At 30.1% G+C, this 25823-nt stretch overlaps 3 protein-coding genes across 3 annotated transcripts; 1 reads left to right on the top strand and 2 right to left on the bottom strand.

The window, feature by feature from the left end:
- Positions 1–1706: 1706 nt before the first annotated feature.
- On the bottom strand, positions 1707–4676 carry LOC113378170 (transmembrane protein 165). The gene is made up of 6 exons (XM_026618694.1): positions 4425–4676; positions 4130–4337; positions 2915–3090; positions 2661–2831; positions 2485–2590; positions 1707–2413 (listed from the first exon to the last, which is right to left on the bottom strand). The coding sequence occupies exons 1-6, from the start codon at positions 4569–4571 to the stop codon at positions 2340–2342; spliced, it is 882 nt and encodes a 293-aa protein (XP_026474479.1). The 5' UTR covers positions 4572–4676; the 3' UTR covers positions 1707–2339.
- Positions 4677–9921: 5245 nt separating this feature from the next.
- On the top strand, positions 9922–14664 carry LOC113378168 (immunoglobulin domain and leucine-rich repeat-containing protein 2-like). The gene is made up of 5 exons (XM_026618692.1): positions 9922–10303; positions 11053–12813; positions 12890–13034; positions 13102–13242; positions 13620–14664. The coding sequence occupies exons 2-5, from the start codon at positions 11105–11107 to the stop codon at positions 14427–14429; spliced, it is 2805 nt and encodes a 934-aa protein (XP_026474477.1). The 5' UTR covers positions 9922–10303; positions 11053–11104; the 3' UTR covers positions 14430–14664.
- A 1218-nt stretch (positions 14665–15882) lies between these two features.
- LOC113378169 (dual specificity protein kinase CLK2-like) lies at positions 15883–24996 on the bottom strand. The gene is made up of 10 exons (XM_026618693.1): positions 24121–24996; positions 22972–23053; positions 21814–21880; positions 21637–21753; positions 21474–21564; positions 19015–19185; positions 18078–18207; positions 17491–17635; positions 17041–17146; positions 15883–16103 (listed from the first exon to the last, which is right to left on the bottom strand). Exons 1-10 carry the CDS (start codon positions 24877–24879, stop codon positions 15909–15911), a joined length of 1863 nt encoding a protein of 620 aa, XP_026474478.1. The 5' UTR covers positions 24880–24996; the 3' UTR covers positions 15883–15908.
- Positions 24997–25823: the final 827 nt, after the last annotated feature.

Raw genomic sequence — 25823 nt, 5'->3', positions numbered from 1 at the left:
GAAAGAGTAAAACTATACTTCTAACATTCTAAAAATCACAAAAACATATAGTGTCAATTTTCGAACTTCGCTTGTTCCTACTGTCCGTCAATGTGTTAACATATTATATAAATTTATTATAATCTAATAATGAAGTTCACATTCGTCTTAGTTTAATTGAAGTTTATTTTTAAACGACAACGCAAAAATTCGTATGCGTCTCCAGTTAGGCAATTTTGATTCTTACAGCATATTAAAATTTTTCTGTCGCGTGTTTGATATGATTTTTCTACATGCTTTGTTACATATTAAAAAGAACAATTTTCATAATTCCGATCGAATAGTGATAGTAGTATCAATCGTGAGTCACTAGATTTCAATAAAAAATATGCAGATTCAATTTGTAGGTAGCATTTTCTGGAGTATCAACATGTTATTTAAGTTTGTTTAAAGTGAAGTGAATTTATAAAAAATGTATATATTGAGTAAAAAGTTGTATATTTTTGTTAAATATTTTGTTATATAGAAATAACAATATAATAAAGCAAAATGGTGGCTGGTCAAATAAATGATTATATTAAAATGTGCTAAAGCGTTTTTTTTTTTATTCATCACACATCACGAATCAAGTATGTGCCGTTTATAGACGAGTCGTTTCTCTATTTCTAGGCGACTACCGAAGACCTCTCGCGTCAAGAGGGCGTCCATTAATTACGTGAGGTTTTTAGGAGGAGGGGGGGGGGGGTGTTTAACAAAAAATCACGAAATATCACGTGGGGGAGAAGAGAGGTATAGTAAGATATCACGTGCATTTATTTTTTAACTGATTTTTTTTTAATCAAACATTTTCAAAAAAAAAATTAGTTTTTTCACATAACTAAAAATACACATGATGTTTGGTGGGGGGGGGGGTATACACGTGATTAATGGACGCCCCCCAAGGGTTTACGCAAAGTTTTCATCATCATTTATTCATTCATTTAGTATTAGTTTAACTGTAATTCGGCTTATATAATTCATTTTCGGCTTTTATTAACTATATAATACTATAAAAGGTACGGATGGAGCAGTAATTTACAAAATTACACAGAATCCAACAAATATATTGTTGTTCTGTTCTTCATATAACGCCGTTGAAATAACTTCGCTTCTTGTGATCGAATGTTGAAATAAATTGATTACAAATATGAATATATTACTGTTATAAATATAATTTCAAGCAAAGTACGACATCGCACGCTCATAAATTTAAACTGTTTTTTTTTTTCTTATTGCAACAAAACAAAAATTTAATTATGAAATATTGATGAAAGTGTTTCATACTTCTATTCTACTGTGAAAATGTTTTTCTGGTTTAATTAAAATTGCTATCATTTCTTGGAGTATGTTAATAACAATAACGACTGTATATATAAAATATATTTTAACAAAAAGTACAGACTTAATTATCTTACAGTTGCTCGTTTTAAACATTTTGTTTATCCACTCAATTTCTACACTTTTTAATGCTGCTAGAAGATCTAAATGCTTATTTAAGAAAATTTTAATTTTTTCTCAAAATATTTTCTTAACAAATATGAAAATTATTATGCTATACACTTATGACAAATTATGGAATAGGTATATTTGCCAAGACAGTATAACATTACGCACTAGCAAGTCAATAATAAATTTTACATAAAAACATTTTGGAATATTGAAAAACATTAACAAGTTTCTCTCGTCTCAAAATACTCATCTCTCTTGTTCATTTGAAACTAATTGGAAAATTTATTTATGACGTTAAATATTTAAGAAAGTGAATTCAGACATCAATCAATTATAAAGGAATCTAAGGCAGTGTTCTATTATTACAAAAAATCTCACTTCATAACTACATAAAAACAATGCAATTATGAATTACCTAAATTGTCACAGCTCTTATGTAAATATTACTTTTAACCAGAAACAAATCTGTTAACTCCTATCACCAGGCATTATTTTTTATAATATTTTTCTCTTTGGTCAGTTAATGATTTACAAAACGTGACAATTACAAAGTATTAACAAAATTAAAAATAAATTGTAGGACTTACAGAACAATTTGCATAACAGATGGTAGTGTTCAAAAACAATTACCTGCTTTTTATATAGATTTAACGCTTTAGTACCATTAAGCACTAAATACTCCTTGTGAACAAATTACATGTTTGTATGATACAAATTATTTCCTATACATTTTTTTATGGAAATATATTATTCTAAAATCAACAATTATTCTAAAATTTTGTTTCTAATGCCAGCCCTAATACTATGTGTATATTTTGTCTTGTTATATTCATATATGTATAAAATAATGGGGCTGCTGCATTAATTTAACTTCAGTCTTTGTTTGGATCAAAGAATAACGCCGATAGTGCAAAGAGTAAAAACACTACTCCTCCAATTATAGTAACTGGAAAAATATTATGGTTGCAATGATAATGAACATAAATGATATGTAATATATAATAAGCAATCAAATACCTGTCCTAACTGAGATCCTTTGTGCAATCATGCGTCCCCCTAAAACAGCCAGTCCTGTGCATAAAGAATGTCCCAATATACCGCCTATTATAACTCCAGTAACATCCTGAAAGAAATTAGTGAGTATTCTTGCACAACTATCACTAACTATAGCTATATAATATTATGCATTATACCTCACGTGCACCTAAAATAATGGTTGTCAGCTGAGATCTATCGCCCCACTCGGCCAAAAATGTCATGGTGAATGCTTGGATCAAGGTTCTAGAAATCAATCCAATAACACTTTTCTTTTTAATTCCACCACTTTCTGGATCTACAAGACTTGATGATGATTCTTTTTCATACTGTAAGTGAAAAAATATGACTATGTACTATCATTTATATATATATATATATATATATATATATATATATATATATATATTACCTCATCCTCTCTTTTCCTGAGATCAGCTTGCACTTCTTCTAATTCTTCCTGTGCAGTAGATGATGGCATTTTCCAACCTTCCCTCAACATTTTTATACCAAATAGTGCAAATAAAGCTGTGCTTATATAGTACGTATAAGCCCGAGGAACTACTGTTGCAGCCATTCCGAAGACAGCTGTAACATTCATTATGATAATTTTATGGAATTGAAAAGTATAGAAATTATATTATTGTTAAAAAACATGCTACAATTACTTTGTTTTATCCTGTACTATAACAGAAACTGAGAGTGCATTCTCCCATCAAGATAGTAAGTGATTGTATATTGGTCAAAGAAATTAACAGAATAAATGTTTAATACCAAATTTGCAGTCATGCAAATTTAAATGATTTTCTCATAGAATCTATTGAATCAAGTGCAAAACTTATTATCAGTGTAAAACATTTGTTTGCAAAAACTCTCATTTCTTTCAGATTGGCGTTTCCTATATTTTGAAAATTTTCTTATCAGCTTGTTAATTTAATTGACTTAAGCTTTAGTTATATCGGAATTGATGTAAAATTAATCATCCTCACTTGTAATACACCTAAGTCTGTTTTTACACGGAGATTGGTTCCAGAAGAAGCCGTGTAAAAAAAAAAAACGTGTAAAAAAGACATTGATCTTATACAAAAATGGGTGATTTGTCCTACTCTCTAAAACCTATTAAAATTAGTGAAAAACAAGAATTTTCAAGAACAAGAATTCATGTTTATTTTAATAATAATTCCCCTAAATTAGTGCTATTCACATTTGCTTTGAACAGTAAAAATTGTTTGTACGCACTAAAGGGGAATTTACCTAAATCTTTAAGCAGGTGTTCGCAAACTATCGATACTATCGATGGTTTCAGACTTTTTTCTTTCATAAGTACTTTTTTGTGATATAAACATACATCGCAAAAATTAAATTTGACAAAAAAATTTAAGTACATAAAATTTCAAATCGTGCTAAATGGAATAAAATCGTGTAAAAAAATTAAAAATATTAAATTTTCAAACCGTGTTATATCAAAACCGTGTACAAAAAGACCGTGTAAAAACAGACTTAGGTGTATTTACATATGAAAAATTAGAAAAGCAATATGTAAGAACAAGAACATATTTGATGATTTATCAGGGAGCGAAAAGTAAAAACTTATTTATAAATTTATTAAAATATCCTCTTCAAGTACCAGATAATGCAGTCATTAACGCTAATGCGGCTATTGCTCCAGCAAAAACAGTAAATCTAGGATGTCGCATAGCCATTATTGCAGCAATAAAAAATGTTTTATCACCAAGTTCAGAAACAACAATCACAGACAAGGCAGCAACAAACGCATGAATAAAACCGACATCGGTTAGAGCATCTGCTTCATTTTTAGTCTCTGATGACCCCATCTATACAAATAAAACACGCGCAAAGGTTGAGGTTATATTAGAATAAGTAGAAGTTAAAAAATATATAATAACGAAGATCACACGTACATCTCCAGGTTCTGACACGAACGGCTCATTTTCAGGCCTAACGTAAGTAAACAATTGTAATAATATAAAAATTAATGCAGGTATATTTATAAGACTTTTATTAGCGCCCATTGTTGATAAAAAATAGAACTTGTTATTAAAATTCATACTTATAAATATAGACTATAAAATTTTTAATTAAAATTAGGTATAAAAAACAATTAAATAAAATTATCTATTAATCACATATTCGACGATAGCAAGCAAAGATTAAAATCAAGTGACATTTGAAACGCTGACAGCACACTTCTATGACAGATGGATGAGGATGAAGTCTCACATTACTGTGACTGTACTGCGTGCCGAGCTGTCAATGTAACGAACGGTTTTAAATAAAAGCAATTAGTAAGTACGATTGACCGTAACTTTTAAAGGATATCTTCATTTACCAGGAAACGTAACATCTAAATATAAGATAAGTGTTATATTACAATATTACTTAGGTTAGGTTAGTTATAATCACAAAATCAATTTAAAACTAGTGGGGTATGGCATCGTGCCTTGGAAGGCTGGAACTTTCCGTACCGTAACGAAATGTTCGAGGAATACTGAATGTTTTCAAATAGATTATTATTAATATTGTAACATTGTCTAATATTTATAAGAATTATATAAACTGAATTGCAAAGTTGAAATTATTTTTATTTAAAGTATATTAGAACTATAGTCAGAATTAAAAATAAAATCTTAATTATTTTCGATACACAAAATTTTTTTTTTGAAAAAAAAAAGTTGAAACAAAACATTTTTTTTCCAAAATCAATTATTTTGTTAAGACCAGCAGAAAGTTCTTTGAATCATTTAAATCGGACGCTTAGTTCTCTCAAAAACTGCCATTTTTTACACATTTAGCTCCGTATCTTCGAAATGGCTGGGCCTGCCTTTGCCAAAAACTAATAAACACTTCTCCCAATCATTACTAATTGAATGTTTTTAGGTCATGCAAATCGGATGCTCCGTTCTCTCAAAAACTCGATTTCTATTTTCTGCACACTTTGCTTTTTATCTCCGTAACGGCCGGACCTGCCTTTGCCAAAAACTAATCATCATTATATAATTATAGTCTGTGTTACTTTATACCAACATTTAATATAATTTATAGCTATTAATTGAAATGAATTAACAAAATAATCAAAAATCTTTCTATTTTTCTCTCTCTCTCTCTCTCTCTGTCGTTTGTAAATTTTGCCATTGTGTTGTGCCATTTCGAACCTAGACACAAAACAGTACATATTTGTGATTGTTTAATAATTGCTATTTCTGTTTATTTTTGTTGTTGTTAATGACGTCAAAATTGTATGTGCTCATCCTCATACCATAGATATAGATCATTAGAGAAATTTTTAATGTAAGGATTCCAAACGGTGATTGTTTTAAATTAGTTATTTTATTTACTTAAATCTTCACAGATTATTTACTTAGTTTTAATATTTTAGTTATTTTTCACTGAATGAAAGCTAGGATCAAATAAACTTATTTTTCTTGACTTTTTTATTTCGACGATTGGGCTGTAAAAACATTTTTTCAAATAGTCGCTTAGGCACATATGATTTTTGATACTAGGGATCAAAATAAGATACTTCGCTGAAGAAACCATACCTCTAAAATAAATTCTGATGCCCCGTGCATTTTAGAGTGTACCAATAGCGTCCAAATGTATGACCCCCGAACTTTGGAAGGTTGATCCAACCATGGCCGTAGTTGGGACTCCCCCTGAAAGGGGTCACGGGACATCAGAATTCATTTTAGAAGTATGGTTTCTTCAGCAAAGTATTTTATTTTGATCCCTAGAATCCGAAAGACATATGCGCCTATGTGACCCTTAAATCGACTCGCCCTAATATGCATAAATATTTATACAGATATTTACGTTTTTTAGTTTTTGTAAATACAGTGAGTTTTTGTAAATACAGTACGGTTTAACGCCGTATCGTTTAGCGCTGTTTCGGTTTAGCGCTCTATTATTTCAACCTAGGTTTTCAAGGGATAAATGAGGAAGAATTTTTGTTTTATTTTCTTATAAATATACAATCTGTCTAAATAGAGAGACATTGAGTAATAGTTTGATAAATAACATAGAATTTAAAAAAAAACCCAGTGGTTCACCTTTTATTAATGTACTAAATTATATTTTAATTTAATTAAAATATATCTTAAATTTAAAAAAAGAAACTCAAATATATACATACAATTATAAACAAAGTACATTACACAGACTACATATACACATACATATACATACACACACCATAGATAATATGGTAGATCAACTTATTGTTGATTAAAATGTTAGATCTATTAAATGCTTTCTTTTAAATCTTATATTATATGTGGTGTTGTAAATCAGTTGCTATCAGTTCATTTGGACGATGGTCAATTTTGCTCTTGAAGTTAAGGGCATTCTTTTTAATTTCTTCACTGATTGTGACGCGATAAATGAGGAAAATGTCGAAGAAATAATTCAAGAAGCAGCGCAGTCTTTCTAATGGTGAGCTCAAGGAATGAACTGAACAAGAAGAAAACAAAAATATTGACGGCAACAAGAGCAACAAGAACTTTCGATAGCGTTTATAAAAAGGAGTTTGTCCACCATAACTGCATGAAATAATGAATCAATTCATTGAAAATGAACTGAATTTTGACGGGAGCTCAAAAGAAAGGCGTGGTGTCATAGGTGGTAGGTGCTTTATCCATTTATGAAGAACTTTTAACAGTACAACGCAAAAAAAGATAAACGACAATAGATGCTTTTGTCACTAAAAGGCAGAACACTGAAAACGCGGAAGGCTAACTATAGTTATAACAACACGAATATTCTTGAAGAAACAAAATTCTAAGTCATATTTATAAATATGACTATCTTAGAATTTTGTTTCTTCAAGAATATTCGTGTTGTTAGTTATATTTTGTTTTATTTTTGCAAGAAATAATAATGTGGTATTAATTTGGGCTAATGAGAAAATTGGGAAATAAATGTTAGATTTTATTTTTAGTAAAAAACATACTCTTTAAATTTAATACCGAACTAATTTCCTAGCCGTCTTTCCCTAACCCCAATATGCAGTGGCGTCGGAACCGTGTGGGCTGTGTGGGCTTGAGCCCACCCATCAATTTCAAAAAATTATATGGGCTAATATATCTAAAAAAAACAGAATTAGTACACCCGCGCGTAACGCTAATAGTAGCCCGCACAGAATTCGTTCGGTCGGAAAGCAGTGCGCGATGCGTTACGCGCGGGTGTACTGATTCTGGTTTGTTAAATTTTTCAATGTGTTCCACAAATTTGATTTGAACAATTTTTGCAGTACTAAAAAAAAAAACAAAAGGCTTTCGAATAACGCTAATAAAAAAGTAATTAAACAAAACGCACTATCCGAAAACATTAATTGAATAATTATTTTATCCTTTTTAGCTAATAATAAAGGATTATTTAGCATATATTACTATACATTATGTAGCCTAAGCCAATATGAGTAGAATCACGTAATTTTTTCGATATCTTTTATGGTTACGCCAAAAATTGAGTTTGAAAAAGAGGCTACTTTGGCATATTTTCAATGATATTTTGGCCATAAGGAGAGCCTTGTGAAAGCAAGTTGAAAAAATTTTTTTTTTACATTTTCAAAAACTCGAGGGATGATGACGCAATCGCGAGATGCTTGCCAGACCGGCACTTTCTTAATGTACCGATAATGAAATATCATTTAAAAAAATTCTAGCTTTGAGAAAACTGGTTAGTCAAATAGTTCACTGGCGCTTAGACTATATTGGTCATCGCAAACATTGAAAATCGGATGAGTAATACGCACATTATCAACAATTTTTCTACCCGTACTGCGTTCGAAAATTTTTTTGGCAAACCTGTAGAGAAATTATATTTTCACTTTGAGTTTTACAACTCATTTCAAAGGCGACGCACCTCATTTCGTTTTCATTTGAATTTCACATTCATTTCGAAGGCGCCGAAAAAGAATAAATATTGTTTTTCATTGATATACAACAGATTTTTTTTTTTTTTTTTTTAATTTTTTTCTTATAACCAATCTGAACCTTGGGTTCAATGAGGTTATTTGCTAACGGGTACAGGGTTTTTTAGAAATTCCCCCAGCGGGGAATTTCCTTGCATAAATATATTGATAGTTAATTCATTAAATCTTGCGGCCACTTTCTTTTTAATCTTCTCGTTGGTACTTGTTTCAGTAAATCTATTATTAGAGTGTTTGGATGGTATGCAACAGAAAAATTAACAAAAATAAGCAACGATCTTTATATATTCCTCGATTTTTTTATATAATATAATATAATATATAATATTTTTATTATAAGCTCAACACATGCAATCGGTAAGAAAAAGAAAAAATCAAAACTATAAATATTTACTACTAATAATCGTTAATATATAAGACACCAAAAACTCATTTATTACATATAAATGCATGTTAAATGAATAGTGGTCCAGCCATCAGGTCACACCGACCGTTCGAAGGTAAATAAATATCCGACCGACAGAGGGTTAAATATCAACAATGTTTTTTAACTTCCCGTAGGGCAAGTTATAGTAATCGCAAAAAAATCGAAAATGAAAATTTTTGCATTTCTCGACGTTTCAAAGGTTTCTGAATATTTTGGCATACCTTAGAAAAAATGGATGTATGTGTGTGTGTGTGTATGTGTGTGTGTGTGTGTGTATGTGCGTGTGTGTATGTATGTGCGGATACAAATTGCGGTTTCGGAGATCTAATGAAAAAAGTAAAAAAAAAAATGCCATTTGGCGGTCAAAAATGATCATTAGACATATGCACATCAAATTATCAGATATTTTATAGAGATTTTAACAATAAGTATAAATTTGGTTTACATTCCTATGGGTTCCGTACCAATGTTTACGCATTAGACGGCGACGCGGCGCTTACGCGCTTTGATATTTCTTCTTTATGCAGTTAAAACAGTACGATTGCTTTGAAAAAAAGTTTAGATCTTGCAAAATATGTCAAAATAAAGAAAACATTTTTAAAAAAAAACAAAAAATTAAAAAAAAAATGTTTTTTTAAAAAAAAATTTTTTTTTTTCAAAAAAAAGTAATTTTTTGTCCAATTTGTAGTTTCTCACAAATCTTATTTTTTCGAAGTAAAATTTTTTCAAAAATGTTAATCGTTTTTAAAAAAATAATAATTTTTGGTACGGGAAGTTCCAGCAATTTGCCTTAAGGCACGATGCCTTAATTGCCTTAAGACAGAATTTCACTTACAGCTAGTTATTAAATGTCTATGAAATATAATTCCCAAATTCCTAATAAGTTGCAAATATCCAAATATCAAAATGTCGAAATGAATATAATATTTCACCGTATCGTACGTTATGTTATGCAATAATTGCGTACTTTTATATGTCATCTGGTAATGTCGTATTCCATAGTGTATCACCCAGCCGTGTCGTCTACTTGTGTATTATGGTGTATTACTGTCTCCGTCTCTGAATCTATGGCGTGGTGCAATGTCTTCCGAATCAAGAACGAAGTGACAAAAGGACATCGTTTGAAGTTTCTCGCGTTATCGTGTTTGTGTTGAAATTAGATCACATGTTAATTAAATTCTAGTTTAAAAACAGCAAATTAACAATTTTAAGTGCACTTGTCCGCGACAGTTGTTTAATGAATCATTTTACAAAACCATGTTTCCATAAATACTAATATTGAAATAATCTATGTGGCTAATCAAATTAAATTAATATATCGACTTGTGGATATATTTTAATTTCACCATTTTATTATGAAATGTGTGCAAATTCGCAAAAGCAATATGTATATTAGTGGTTTGTGACGTGAGGTGAATGTCATAGAGGTAATTGAAAACAGCTGGACATTGATATTAGATTAATACTTCAGATAAATTTTCGATGGTTAATGTAATTCATTTATTTTGGCCCTTTTTACGTGAAAATAATATTTACATGTAATTTAAAATAAGCAATTCTGAAACATTTTTATCAAATTATTACGAAATTATCCTTATCTTTATTCTCTATGCTAAAACATTCTTATCCATGGTTTCAAAATTATTCTTATCTTTATTCTATGTTATTAATATTATTTTTTTACAATATTAATTAGCTCTGATATTTATGAATAAAATGGTCTAAAAAATCTTTAATTGACCCTCATTTGAATGGATAATTAATCACTTCATGAAAATGATTTTTAACATTTAATCTTTTCAATGAAAATGACTTTATTACAAACTGTCACAAATTGAACGAAAATAAAATTGTATTTTTTTTTTGTTCAAAGTTCGTAATAATGCAATATCAATATAACTTTCAATACTTTTGATGCTAATTCTTTTTGCAAAAGCTTAAAAAAAAATATCATGTTTAGTTTAGTGAGTTGTTTATTAAATTAGTGCAGGGTTACAATTATTCAGTAATCATCGTCTCTGTCGTTAATTTAATTCTGCTAGCTAAGTTTTGAATGAAAAATATGCTTCAATTTCTTTTTAATTTTGAAACTGACATTGGTGTGTCCAGTTTTTCTAGAATTTATAAAATTAATAATCTGTTCCTCATTCTATTTAAGAAATATTGATTGTTTCAGGAGTATGAACATGATTTAATGCTAGAGACATATAATTTGCCTTTGTGCAAATATGTTCTTTCCTGGGGCATTTGTAGTGGTGCTTTTAACAGCATTATCATGCCAGCCGGTTTTAAGCCAGTTTTGTCCTGATCAATGCCAGTGTGCTAACGCATCTACATTGTATTGTTCTAATAGGGAATATTTTCCTATAAATGAACAGTTCAAGCAAGTGCATTTGGAGAATGTGACTGTGGTGAAATTAGAAAATTTAATATTTAAAAATATAACATCACTTACTTGGAGAAATAGCAGAATTAGAAAAATTGAAAATACGTCGTTTTATAATGCCAGCACTTTAATTGAGTTGGATTTGGGTAGTAATGAATTAGAAATTATTCGCAATGGTGTTCTTCAACCACTCTATTCATTGAAACGATTGAATTTATCAAACAATTATTTGCGAGATTTGCCTAGAACTATGTTTTTTGATTTGTATGCTTTAGAAGAATTACATTTGAGAGGAAATAAGTTACACGTGATACCGGTGAATGTGTTTGCACCACTTTCAAAATTAAGAATACTAGATTTATCGAAAAATAGCATAGTTACATTGCATGATCATTTCTTTCGTCAAAATAAAAACTTGCAATCATTATCATTAAGCAATAACAATTTATCAAGAATTTATTCTAATGCTCTTGTGGACTTGACAATCTTGGAAGAGTTGGATTTATCAGGTAATAACCTTGAATCATTCTCAAAGGGTTTATTCGATGGTTTGAAGGAATTGAAGACATTGCATCTTCAATATAATCCTTTGGGTAATCTTTCAATTGTAACATTTAGTATGCTACATAATTTGCAATATCTTGATCTAAGTCATAATTTAATCAAGACTTTATCTCAAAAACTATTCCGATTGAATAATAAACTAGAGACTTTAATTTTGGACCACACTAAAATTGAAGTTCTTCATAACTCTGAGTTCATTGGCTTAGGCAATTTACGAAATTTGTTTGTGAGGAACAATGATGTTCTTCAAGAAGTTGAACAATTTGTTTTCCTAGATACACCTCATTTAGAGATATTAGATATTAGTGGCAATAAATTAACATATTTGCCCAATACCATCTCAACCCTGAACTATCTACAAGACTTGAATATCTCAGAAAATCATTGGACATGTGATTGTCGAATGCATTGGTTTGCTAACTGGGCAGAGAACAGGAGTAAAATTTTTAATTCTGATCTCAGTTGTGGTCCTCATTCATACCCTAATGATATGATTCCCACATTACAAAATTTGAATTGCACTAAGCCAAGGATTGTACATACATCGCCACCTGGTTTACATGCATTGAAAAGTTCAGCTCTACTGGAATGCAGTTTTGCCGGAAACCCTCATCCTTCAGTAACATGGATTACACCTCATAATTATATATTGCATTGGAATCCTGATCCTAGTGTACCAGATATATTTCACAAGCATCCTGAAATTCATGTTGTAAATGGAAATTCTTTTAATAGACATAATTTAAAAATGAAAGTTTTGGAGAATGGCACTCTATTTATTCAAAATATATCTCGTGAAGATAGTGGTAGCTATTATTGTTTTGCTACAAATCCAATTGCCAATACAACAGCAGAAGTATTGTTGTACATTGACCCTATTATTATTTACAATGTAAAGATTATGAGTATATTTTTTGGAGCGTTCTGTGCTGCTTGTTTTTTAGGTATTACACTTTTAGTACAGCTTTTGAAGTTCATATTTATTCGGTAAGTTGTCTTATAACTTTTGTTTTACAATGTAAAATATATTTGTTAATATGTATTAATAAAATATTACTTTAAGGTTTGGAATTGTTGATAAATGCTGCAATTGTTGTCATAAAGATAGAACATCACCCAGAGCAAAACAAATCTATGCAATGTTAGACAACATTGAGCAATATAAAAGTCAACAACTTGAGAGACTCAGAGAAAATTACGCTCAACAAGTAAACTTAATATTTTTTTATTTTAATTGATCAAAACTGAAATTTTGATTTTATTTATTTTTACTAGGTTCATCGAATTAAGGACAATTGTGCTCAACAAGTGGATTGGATTCAGAGTAGTTATTCAGGACAGGCTAAACATTTAAAAGAAATACGAGATATTGGCACCCATCATTTAACAGCATTGCGAGATCAATATTATGATCAGGTAAGTTTTTACATGTATTTAATTATTATCATGTTTTATTAGATTATTTGAATATCTAGTGACCTATATTTCTCACAGTAAAAATCGTGTATTTCTTTTATATAGCCACTATTGTAGCGAAGTATTAACAGTTATAATGTTCATATATTGATGCAAATAAACTTAATTGGAAACATACGTCAACGTTTATTCTTTACTGTTGATTTTATTTTTATGAAAAATATATTAGTTTTGCTGAATTATTCATTGGGTATTTTTTATTTTAATTTTTCTGCGGCATCAGACACATTATTGATTGTAGAAACACATATTTTGGTGAGCGCAATGCAAACTCGGAACGTGTCTAACTTTTTGTTTATTTGTTTTGGATTTTATAGGTAAAACGCGTACGGGACTATTCGACTGGCCAATTGAGCTGGGTGAGGGAAAATTATGTTTTCCAGAGAAATAAAATTCGTAAGTTTAGCGCTCATCAAGTACTCCGCTTCCGAGAGTCGTACAAATACCAGCAACAGACTCTTAATAAGGTTTTAGAAAATTTGCCCAGTTTCTATTTCGAGAATTGTAAAAGCGGTTCTTGCGGCCGTAGCGACTCTGTTGTGTTCGATCCCAAAGATATTGCAGGCATAGATATGTATATTAAAACGAAAATAGATAAGTTGGCTGCATTAGAAGTTCCAAATTTGAATGAATCTCAGAGTAAGATGTCGGTTTATTATACCCCCACGGAGATCAGCGACGACGCCAACGACGATGCACCTGCGTTGGAGGGAGTACACATTAATTATATCGAGAAGGAACCACCGCCAATACCTGACTTCAGATCTATGAAAGATATTAACAGTATATTAAATCCTGCATGGGATAGGAAAGGTGATTATTCTCTTGTTAACACGAAGAAAAAGATCAACGGAGATCAGAAGTCGTGTCGCGTCTTCTCAGCAGTTTATTCTAACGAATTATTCAAAGCTAGTGATGATATAGTTAATAAGAAAACAGAGGTCGGAGACAGTGAGGAAATGCGTTCGCTTCTTCAATCAAATAGCATGCCGATTCTAACAAATGCAGAGTCGATTAAACCAAATGATAAAACGCCTGGCAAACACGTCGTTTTATCCTTTGAGATTCCAGTTGAAAATGTAGAGCATATTAATATAGGCAAATGTAAAAGTGATACATCGTTGTAGTGCATAAGTCAGGTAATAGTTAGCAATGAGAATTAGAAGTTGTGTTCTAAGAAGCAATTGTAAATATAAGTTCACAAGTCGAGGATATTTTATTACAGTTGTCGGCAATTTCGTTAATAATTGCAAAATGAAACGATTTTTAACAAAAAAGTGCGTTGTTATATCAAGGACAATTGTAAATAAAGGTAACCCATTAAAATTAAAACGTTAATTTTTATAATGTAAATAGGAGCAAGACAGATCATGATACTTAAAAAATCATTACTTGATCATTTATATTTTAACTGAAATATATTATATATCATGTTAGTTTTTGTATATTTTTAATACTATATATTTGCTTTATTAGCATTTCAGGTAAATATTGATAATGAAATATATATATATATATATATATATATATATATATATATATATATATTACTAACACTTTTATGAATACAAGATTTGGTAATATAACAGAAGGGGTGAAAGGCGCGATTAAAAATATGTCAAACTAATCAAAGATGAGTTTTGTTTAAAGAAAACTAATATATGAATGGAATAGAAATCAATTCGATATACAGAATATATTCTTAACTTACAATTTTCTTCTTTTATCATAATATTTAAAAATGCCTGTGTGGAAGTTCTTTTCTAAATTATTGTTCCTGATGATGAGAATTGAATTTTGGGATATAAGAAAAGTTTCTTTGTATTGTAGTTTTAATACCAACCTGAATCGATGTTATATTATTGAATAATTTTATATTATCGTGATTATTTTGAATAACTACGTTCCTTGCGAAAATTATAAAATTTGTACTGGCAATTCTTAGCATGCTAAGTACAAAAACCATTGCCTGCCAGGTTTCAATCCTGCAGATCACTATCCACCAGGAGTTTGAAAATGCAAAAAAACTTGTAATTGAAGTAAGAGTAATTTGATTACTTTTTACCATAATTTCATTTTTTAATTTTCACATAATATAATTGTACGTGTATGATATAGGTTTTTCAAGCTAGTACGTCTTTCAGTTATAGGACAAATTTTATTTTAATGCGTATATATCATCTTGCTCGTAAAAGTGAACCTTTAGATTCGTGTTGGAGGTACTTGTGCAGGTTGACATCGTCTGGCAATTTGCTTTAAGATCTTTTCAGTGAATAAAAAAAATCACAAAATAATGAAGCTTACAGGAACATGTTTAATTTTTGTTTTTTTTTTTGCATTTTCAAACTTGGTGGTTGATGATGTGCAGAACTAAACCTAAGAAATGCTAAGAATCACCGTTATTCAAAAGGGTTCCATAGATGTTGGTCCAATATTGAAACTTTATCGATCACTAATAATTTAAATATTGAAAAAATAAAACTCGAGTTTGTTACATAATTTATTAAAATCATTTTATTACGATATAGATATATATTAATATAATAGACATTTCTTATAAATAATCTTATAACAGCCAAGTTTTTGTTTGATGATCTTGAAATTATTTATCTGGAAGAGCTATGAGACCTTTCCCTCCGCTCGAGATTGTGTTTAGAATTCTGTTTAATGGATACCTTATGAAAGAATGGATGTTTTAAAGCTTCCGGCAATGTGATTCTTTGGGACGGTTCATACTCTAGCATCAGAGATATCAAATGAAACAACTGTCTGTGCTCTTCGTCATTCGATTGCATATACCGCTGTAAAATACATAAATATGTCAGTAGTAGTCAACCACATACTTAAGAAATAATTGCATATGACATTAAACACGTTTATAGCACAATTATGCTGAAATTTTTAACAAAAATTGCGAAAAAATTGTCAAAAAATGCGCATTAATAGATTTTTTTAACAGTATTCGGAACTTAGGTTCTACGAGCTGTTGCGATGACACTTCCTACTACGTTGCTTCTTGAAGGCTTCCCAACGGTTATTCCATCTCTATTTTTATTAGAATTTCTTTAACACAGTTGATTTAAATGTCATTTATTCAATTTGGAATATATCAAGGTATCGATGCGATGCATGTGTCTACGTTTTTTTGTTTGTTTGTTATTATATTAACAGATTAACGAGCTCTATTAGCAATCGTGACCAATTTTAATGGCAAGCAAAAATTTATATAAGGCAACCCAATGATTATTCTATCTCTATTTGATTAATTCAGTTTTGAAGCTCATAGCTCTAACCACTAAGCCACACAAATATATTTATAGCATCGATTTCCTCGTCCGTCTGAACATGTGGAATTTTGTTTATCGAAGTTCGTTGAGCGATAATATAAACACGAAAACAGGCATTCGGTCGCCGCGCGTTTTTAAATATTATTAATTGTACGTAAATCGTTAACTAATCTATTTATTATATTTTAAAACAGTTTGAGAAAATTTTGTTTTACACAAATATTTATTTCGATATTACTGTTAAAATAATACGAGTCATTTATTCGTCTGTTAGGTTCAAATCGGCGTATCAATATATTAGTATTATATAAAACGTATGAATTTAAATAGCGTTATTGAAACTTTTTGCGTATAAAACAAAGCATACCTTATAATATCGACATTATGTATTCTACCCAAATTAATTGGGTTACTTTTCATTTTTGCTTTTGCATGATCCATACGTACTCACCATCAAGGGTTTGCAATTGTCATTTACATAACGGCCAGATGAACCTTTTTCGTCCCAATCCAAATGTCCATGATAGAAGTATTTGGTTTTGGATTTCCTTGCCATTCTGAAAGTACAGGTGTGCTATTTATAGACATGCTGATATTATTTTACAAAATTTATTTTTTTAAAAATGTTATTATCATAATTCAGAGCAATATCGTACAGCCAATTGTTTTGAAATATATATTTATTTTAATAGTTCAATAGTCAAAACATCTGACTTAATAAAAATGAAACCAATACTAAAACGAAGGTGATACAAATTAATTCCACATGCGTGAAATTTATGTATACAGGACCAAAAATACTGTATTTTGTAAAGTATGCTTAAAACTAAAATAGGATTTTGTATTCGTTAATAGTACCAATTTATCAATTGTAAAAAAATTACAAACTATTTTTTTTTACCTGTATGGGATCTTGCCTAGAATTCGTTCCATCATCGCAAGATGTTCTCTATTATCATGGGTTTGAAATAATGTTAGTCCCAGATACAGTTCAAACATTATACACCCTATAGACCAAACATCGCATGGTTGTGACCATCCTAATTCTGAAAACGTGAGAATGGGTGATAAATCATTGCTAAGGTAAATTTTTTTATATATGTTAATTACATAAATTAGAAGTTGATAGTCTTATACATTTTGTTGAGACGACTTTATAATAACATAGCTATAAAAGGCAACTCAACGTATGTCCTTTCTCGATTTGATGACTTCATTAGAATTCATTCATTATTGCAGAATAACTCTAACACTGATGACCTTTTTATTGGGCGCAGCATTACCGTATAAGGGCCATTTTCATTTGGGTACATATTGCTACCTATATTTTCAAGTAAAAACCGTCTCCTGACATCAAGATGTCCGAAGCAGAAATCGAAATGGAATTTTAGTTTGGAAGATACTTAGCCCTAACCACTAATCCATGGAGAGCTCCACTACGGTAAATGATTTAAAATATATTTATGGTGTAGAACGTAATGTATTTACCTAATATGACTTCTGGCGCTCTGTAATGCCTCGTGCAGACAATTGTGCTGTGATGTTCGTGATCAAATGTTGCGCTTCCAAAATCGATCAGTCGAATGTCTGAACATTTAACCCGTTTTACTTCACACCTCTGTAAAATATTATTGGGGCTGAGAAACATGTTATGAGATTTTTTTTTGTGAAATTTTATTATATTACAAATTTATATTTTAATATAAATAATAATAGCATAAGAAATAAAGTATAGCAAATGACCATTATAAAACCGTGAGATAGTTGACCATTCGGTTGTTGTCTCAAACCTTGTGCATATTAGTTTCAACATTCAACTTCAAGTATTCCCAAAACATAGAAAATCATTTTATTGTTGAAAGTCGTTTGTTTCGAAAAGTGTTCTACTGATGCGATTTTAAAGGCTTCAAATAATTTTTTAATGCGGAATAAGAATTAAGAAATAAATCATGGTGAAGAATCATTTACATAAAGCGGACCATTTAACACTAAAAGTTTAAATTTGGCTTCAAAACTCCGGAAACCCAAAAGGAAATGAGTGGGCGAAACGAATTTAAGCGGACGTAGTGAATATTTTCACGATTTTTAAGATGTACGAAATAAATTATAAATCTGTGTTTCTAATATCATTTTATAAGCAATATGAAAACTATCTGTTCATATTTTCAATCTATAATATTATGTACAATTTTCTTCATACCTATTTTAGTAAGTATACTATATTATAATATTGTGTCTTATTGTGTCTATATAGTGTTGTGCATTTTGATATGCAAATACGAGTTTTGTAACAAAAATATTAAAAATAAGACTCTTCTAAAGTACGTGACAATGCGAGAAATATTGTTTTTAGAAAAATCCAAAATAATCCGGGACATATGGTCACCTTATTAGTAAGCTAAATAAATAATTGTAATATACTCACTCTTTTGGGATAATATACACTATCGTAGTCCGAGTTAACTAGTAAGATATTTTCCGGTTTCAAATCCGTGTGTGTCAAATGATGCTGATGTAAAAAATTGACTGCCCAGCATAGTTGATAAGATATGTGCTTGACTTGCTCTAGCGGATATGGGGAATAATCATTATCTTTCTACAATAAGATAATTGAAACAGTTATAAAAAATGTGTCGTTTAATGAATTTTATGAATTTGTGTTGAGCTCCGAACATTTGACTAAAATGTTATCTCAATAACTCCGAACATTTGACTAAAATGTTATCTCAATAACATCGCATTAAAATGTTACTGAGTGAGATACTCTAGTAATTTACAGATATATATGACGCACACACACACGCATATATATCCACCTATCCACTCAGAATACATTTGTTACTCATTATATATATATATATATATATATATATATATATATATATATATTGAAATTATATTAAAATTAATTAATAATTAATAAATTAAAAAAAAATTAATTGAAATTATATATATATCAATATATATATATATATATATATATATATATATATATATATATATATATATATTGAAATTGGCAAAACAATATTGCATTTTTTTGTTCTGAAGATGGATCGTACCGCGTTCCTAGTTCCAAAGCGTCGGCAGTAAATAACATTAAAAAAGAGCTTTTTTCTACCTATTTCGAATTCTTTGTTTGATGCTCAACACAATAACTACATGTTCTATATAAGGCAGGGTTGGTCTAATTTCACTTTCACATTTTTTATAAAAATCACATTGTATACATAACCTCGATCTAGTATTTTGCCAGAAATATTCATCTGCAGTATTGGAATAATAATCATTTAAGGGGATATTCTAGTGTAGAGGCATGCATTCTAGATCGTTTTTAAATCATCGTAAAAAAGGCAATGAATTTTTATCTATATGCTATCATCATTTTTACAATTATTTTCTTATGTTACAATAGTACAGAACAAAATTCAAACAAAAAAGTTAATCATTTTAAAATTAGCAGTGGTTCAGTGGGACGTCTCAAAAAGTTGACACGTGACCATGCTCAGCGATTGCAACCCTTTTAGTAATCCGAAATGAAAAAAAATTATATAATCTAGAATGATTAATCTAGAAATTTTTGACAAAATAGTGACTGTTTCAATTTCTGGATCAATATTTTATCACTTTTTTGAGTTTCTCGAATTTTTAAAAAATAGTAAAAATTAAAATTTTGACATGAGGCTAGTATGTCTTAGAGAAGGCTATAAGAGGATTTTCCGAAAATTTCATGTACATCGGTCCAGTAGAAAACGAAAAATTGTGGGCATCGTATTGAAAAGAGCAGTTTTGAGGAAACGCGTTTAAAATTCAGCAAAAGGAAGGAACACAAAAGGATTAACATGACCTGTATCTCCGAAAGAATTTTAAATAGCTAAACTTAGATGTGAAAAGAAAAGAAAAAACTATCGTTTTGAATTTCTGTACTAGAATATCTTTTTAATTTATCTCTTCTAAAATAGCTTTTTCTAACTTAATTTATTTTTTTATTTATTATTTTCTTATTGTTTAACCTTTGCCAGGTTAAGGGTACAGTTGATTCTTTTTACCGTACCCGCATGCAAGCTTTTATAGAGGTTATATAAACTGTTCAATCTAACTTTAACACATCTTCTAAAGGAATTAAACAACGTGTACTCAAAAATTATTATCATTTATTTGTATTATTTTTACTTGAATTATTTAAATATCATAAACTGAATAAAATATCTAAAAGAAACTGGAAAAAAACGTTGGTTATGAATATTCATACATCTGCTGGGCCCATCTGCTGATATCGGCGTCGTTGGGTTAAATATGATGGATAAAGATGCTGGTTACGCATCTTTCGACTTCTACTTTAAAATAGTATTGTTGAAAAAATGTATACTTTATTTCATTTTGAGATAATGGTAGTTGACTTTTTACCCGCGGATCTTTATATATGTGTGCATGTATCTACTCTTAGCGTTTTTTTTTTGTAACCGGAGGTATTTATTTTGAATTTTAACGCACTTAATTAATTATAAATGTTGATGGTATCATATTTTGTAGAGATATTTATCAACATTTCAATTTATCGTAGATAATATGATAAAGAATACTATCCATATCACAGCATTGCAAAACAAATATTTTGGGTTCATTATTACTTTTCTCAAATATACTAAGAGTCTTAGAAACGTATTGCCTGATTTATAGATCCGAGCTTTTTTGAGAAATAAAATAACTATTAAATGTATATTTGTGTGCTTTTTACAAAATGCATTTGATCAAATTTCAAGACTTTAAGTTAATTAACAAAATATCGGTCAGTTTTTATATGTGATGGCAGCACAAAGTTATAATTACTCCGAAGTAATTTTTTATATGTTCAAGTAAATTTATTATACATTGAGAACTTACCAAAAAATCGTAAATACTTAGTCCTAACATCTCGAATGCGATACAGGTATGTCCATGATAGTCGAACCAGTTAATCATATTCACGCATAAACTATGGAACGGGTATAAAATTGTTTTATTTATAAATATTACATAATACTGAAAGTTCAGATGATTTTCTTACTTGCGGCATTCAGGATCATATTCTGCTAATTTTTCTAGTACTTTTATTTCCAATTTAGCGGCTTCTCTGTACTTTTCAACATTTTTAATTATTTTTAATGCCAATGTTCTATCATTTCTGAAAAAAAATATTAATAAAATAATTCAATATTTAAATTTCGATTTTATGCAAACTTACTGTTTTAAATCTTTTACTTTAACAACTTTTCCAAATGTGCCTTCTCCTAGAGTAGATAAAATTTGGTCTGTCAAAAAATTCAGATGTCAGTATATTTATTAAGTAAATTTTAGTATCATGTAATAATACAAATTTTGTTAAAAATTTCAACTTAGTTCTAAATCAAGGCCATATTGTTCAGCATTTATATCTGGTAGGTCGCCCGCGTTCAAACATAAAGTGACAAGTCATAATTTCTCGATAATAGTGTTTTTTCTGGCTTTTGTCCAATTTGTAGAAAAAATAAGTTCTTCGAAAAATAAGAATGTTTTGTCATCGAGAATACTTAACTTGTTCTAAATTATTCATCCTATTTTATACAGGCATAAAAATCTTTATTTTCTAAAATTCCACAAATATATTAATCCAGTAAATGAAGATAAAAATGGCTAAACATTGGAATAATAAGGATAAAGATGAAATAATATATATTTATCAATTTTTCATGCCTGGTTTTAAATCATTTTTGAAAGATTACCGTTTCGAATAAAACATTCTAATACTTTTACGAGTGTCTATTTTGCATATATTATTATTGAAACCTCCTCTAAACCAGGTCAAATACATTTTTTTTAAATTTTACTTCGAAAGTACAGGTTTAACCAACGCGTCCTTTTTGATCATGCTCTACGTGAGATTTTATTAAATAAGTACTCTATAATTTTGTTGATTAACATGATAAAATTTGATTTATGTTACTTTAATATAAATACCAAAAATAGTACTATTTACATAATTAAACACTATTGCTTTTGTTTACGACAAGGATAATATTTTAGTTGCATGCTTATCGGTGGTGACGTGTTTATAAATTCAATATACGATAATTATTTCGAAGTGTAAATATTTGTGGAAGTATGTGTATTCATTTTCCATTTATAATATTGAAAGACGTTGAAAGCAATATAAAATATTATTAATGATAATAATTAGTGAATAGTTCATTGAGAACTCTAATCCATGCCATATATATTAGTGTTAGCTTTCGTATTATTTCATAAATTGTATTTTTGTAATTGTGTTTAGAATGATGCAATATCGAATGAGAAGATAACGATATTTTTAGATGTTAGTGATTATGAAGAAGAACACTAAATGAAGTTTGTTCATTATACTCACATTGGTTTAATAAGATATCACCATGTCTATATATCAAATGACCGTGCTCGTCGTCTTCAACATAAGGCCTGAATGGACCTGGCTAAATATGAATTATAATAAGTACCCGATATATTTTACAGCATAAGACAACAAAATCGCCAACACAATAGTAACTTGATTGGATATGGTAATGAATCTTGAAACCAAAATTTACGTTAACTATAAATGCACTGAATAATCAAATAAATGTAATGATAAATTGATGCAATCAAATAATTTTTAAACTATATACAAATATAATATAATTCATTGATCGCCGTGGAAAAGTGCTTTTTTATAATTTAGGCGTTGTAAGCGTACATATATATAATTCTTCAAATTGTGTTTGGGCTTTGTAAACTTTTTTGAATTAAAGGCGAATTATATAAAATTTATATAATAAGATTACCTCAACTTATTTGTAGTGCAAATAGAATAACTTAATAATATATGATGCACTTCACTCAAGAGGAACATGCGATTAGAAAAACGAAAAATTAGGAAAGGATTATTATTAGTTATTAATATGTGTTTGCAGTGTCAGATTTCTCCACGCACGGAGGATGATGTATAAAATATTCCCAATTGTCTGATCAACCCGAATATAGAGTGTTTATTCAACATTTTTACGCATCTACTCCACAATTTGTGACATAGTTTTATATATACACGTGTGCGTTCTTGTCTCAAGCATGTAGTAATATGATGATTGTATGCATGCTTAAAATAAACGTACTTGAAACGAACACCAAAAATAATATAGAACTCTGACAAAGAATACGCGAAAAGTATTTTATTCTGATTTGCTAATGTTTTAAGTTTTCGAAAAGACGGTAATCCTGCACTTTGAATATACATTGCATGCAAAACGTAATAGAAATTGATGGGTTAAATTTGATCTTACCGTCACGTCTTTTCTCCAAAGCGGGTGACGCTTTGATCACATCATAAATAATATGCACTGGTTATGTATAATGATATTGATTGAATAGGTCCGCAATGCATTCAATGAATGCTTTTGTTTAGTTTCGATATGAAATTCAGCAAAAGCCACACACTGGTTAGTGGAGGCACTAGATCAATCACTAGGTAAAGTCGCGCATCGAGATTGGGAAGAAGATGACTTACGACAGTTGGTGATAACACTGATGATGTTTTTTGCTTCCTGTACTTGTGCACAACTTGGTTCTGTGTTTGGGATTGTGTTTGATGGCGGGAGATTTCGCCGTTTACAGAAGGATATAGGCGCTCTGCCGGACGATCGTCTAGTTGAGCGTACTTCATAATCAGACTTTGAATTTCCTTGCGTTTGGCTTCTCGCTCCGTCATTTCATTGGTAGGTGTCGCTTCGTCGTCTTCCACAGGTTGATGGTACCTGTGCGTATGTTTACCATTACTTCGATGTCGCGAACGATATATATCATCGCGATCCATATAAGCACCACTTTGTTCTAATGCACTCACATAGGGATAAGCCTTTTCACCTAAAATTACACTCGATGCACTTTTTTTTGCGCCGTGGGTACGTAATGGACTGGGTTCTAATGTCTTATCATGATCTATAACTTCCCGACGTTTTACACGGTCTAACACTGCTGAATATTTGCTTTCAAGCCGGCTTCTGGTACTTCCCAAGGCAGAGGTAATTGTCACAGGAACGGCGGTTGATATTTTACTAGAAACTTTCACAGTATCTATCGGTTTTTCTTCGGGCCTGTTGCTTGGCCGCACGCGGTAGGTGGGCTTTTCCGATGGTCCACGCCGTGTCAACCGATGAAGAAGGCTCGAACAACTTTCAGATAACAGTTGCGTCACACTGGTCGTAGACGACCGTGAATAACGATTCCGTCGAACCGTAGGTTCCGATGAATTAGTTGCCATTATCATTGATATATGTTCATGTATGAGATATCCATAAGATCCATAAGATGATCAGTTATCCGTATTCAAATCATGTTGAGCACCACATCGTACACTAGCGTCCGATAGATATCTGCCTCGGCAGTGCACAGTTACGCACACGACTGAGACGCGACCCGGTTCAAACACGTCGTTAGTCGAGTGTATCTATGGATCAGTTGCCAAATAACAAACTAAAAATATCACTAGCCCTCCACAGCACGATGCTCTACTGATTTGCTAAACCCGATTCCGAAATTTTATTTTGTTATCATCTTGTTTGCTATAACAATTTCTATGTCATTGACGGAACGCCATACGAGATGAATATTACTAAAGATAACTAAATATTAGTGCCTAAGCTCAGAAGTGAGTATATTCGCGAAATGTAAATCGTTACTATTGCATTTGCGGATGCAACAATTCTAAAACCGTATCGGGTTCACCATTACACGGTCAACAGTTTGTTTATCAATTGTCAATCAAATTAAGTCAATCCTACATTAGTAAATAATACATAAGTGTAAGAAAATGAAATTGATCAACATTAACGCTAATTCCACTCGAATTTGTTCTACTCTCAAATATTTCATTATCGTTAAAATTATACTGATACATATGATATTAGGCCAAGGATAGATATGTATTTAGGGATATGTAGGTCTATGCTGATGCATTTATAGAATTGGCAAAAGCATATTAATAAAAATGCTGTGGTGTTCAGGTATTTCTAATCATATAGCGCCTTATAGTTTGATAAGAATATCTATGATTGAACGTAATAAAAAAATCGAAATAATTGTTTCAAAATAAATAGTATCTAGTATCGCAAGAAGATGCAATCATTAATAGTTAAAAACTAGCGAACAGAATGAAGTTATTTTTATAGACATCTAAATCGTGCATTAAGATAAAAATTGTGTTTGCTTTAT

The sequence above is a fragment of the Ctenocephalides felis genome, unplaced genomic scaffold, assembly GCF_003426905.1.
Source record: "Ctenocephalides felis isolate EL2017-DRISC unplaced genomic scaffold, ASM342690v1 CF-g0.4_SCAFFOLD_01886, whole genome shotgun sequence".
NCBI lineage: Eukaryota > Metazoa > Arthropoda > Insecta > Siphonaptera > Pulicidae > Ctenocephalides > Ctenocephalides felis.
Note: the sequence above shows the minus strand (reverse complement) of the source record. Positions and strands in the feature narration are given on the sequence as shown.

What these genes read in the sequence shown, in the direction of transcription:
- LOC113378170 (XM_026618694.1), bottom strand. Translation starts at nt 4,571, where the DNA reads ATGAATTTTAATAACAAGTTCTATTTTTTATCAACAATGGGCGCTAAT. An exon ending in TCGTGTCAGAACCTGGAGAT is followed by an intron (nt 4,338 to 4,424) that starts GTACGTGTGATC and finishes TTATTTGTATAG; the next exon opens with ATGGGGTCATCAGAGACTAA. An exon ending in TCAGGAAAAGAGAGGATGAG is followed by an intron (nt 2,832 to 2,914) that starts GTAATATATATA and finishes TTTCACTTACAG; the next exon opens with TATGAAAAAGAATCATCATC.
- LOC113378168 (XM_026618692.1), top strand. Translation starts at nt 11,105, where the DNA reads ATGTTCTTTCCTGGGGCATTTGTAGTGGTGCTTTTAACAGCATTATCA. An exon ending in GAGAAAATTACGCTCAACAA is followed by an intron (nt 13,035 to 13,101) that starts GTAAACTTAATA and finishes TATTTTTACTAG; the next exon opens with GTTCATCGAATTAAGGACAA. An exon ending in GAGATCAATATTATGATCAG is followed by an intron (nt 13,243 to 13,619) that starts GTAAGTTTTTAC and finishes TGGATTTTATAG; the next exon opens with GTAAAACGCGTACGGGACTA.
- LOC113378169 (XM_026618693.1), bottom strand. Translation starts at nt 24,879, where the DNA reads ATGATAATGGCAACTAATTCATCGGAACCTACGGTTCGACGGAATCGT. An exon ending in AAAGTAAAAGATTTAAAACA is followed by an intron (nt 21,754 to 21,813) that starts GTAAGTTTGCAT and finishes ATTTTTTTTCAG; the next exon opens with AAATGATAGAACATTGGCAT. An exon ending in GTGTATATTATCCCAAAAGA is followed by an intron (nt 18,208 to 19,014) that starts GTGAGTATATTA and finishes AATATTTTACAG; the next exon opens with AGGTGTGAAGTAAAACGGGT.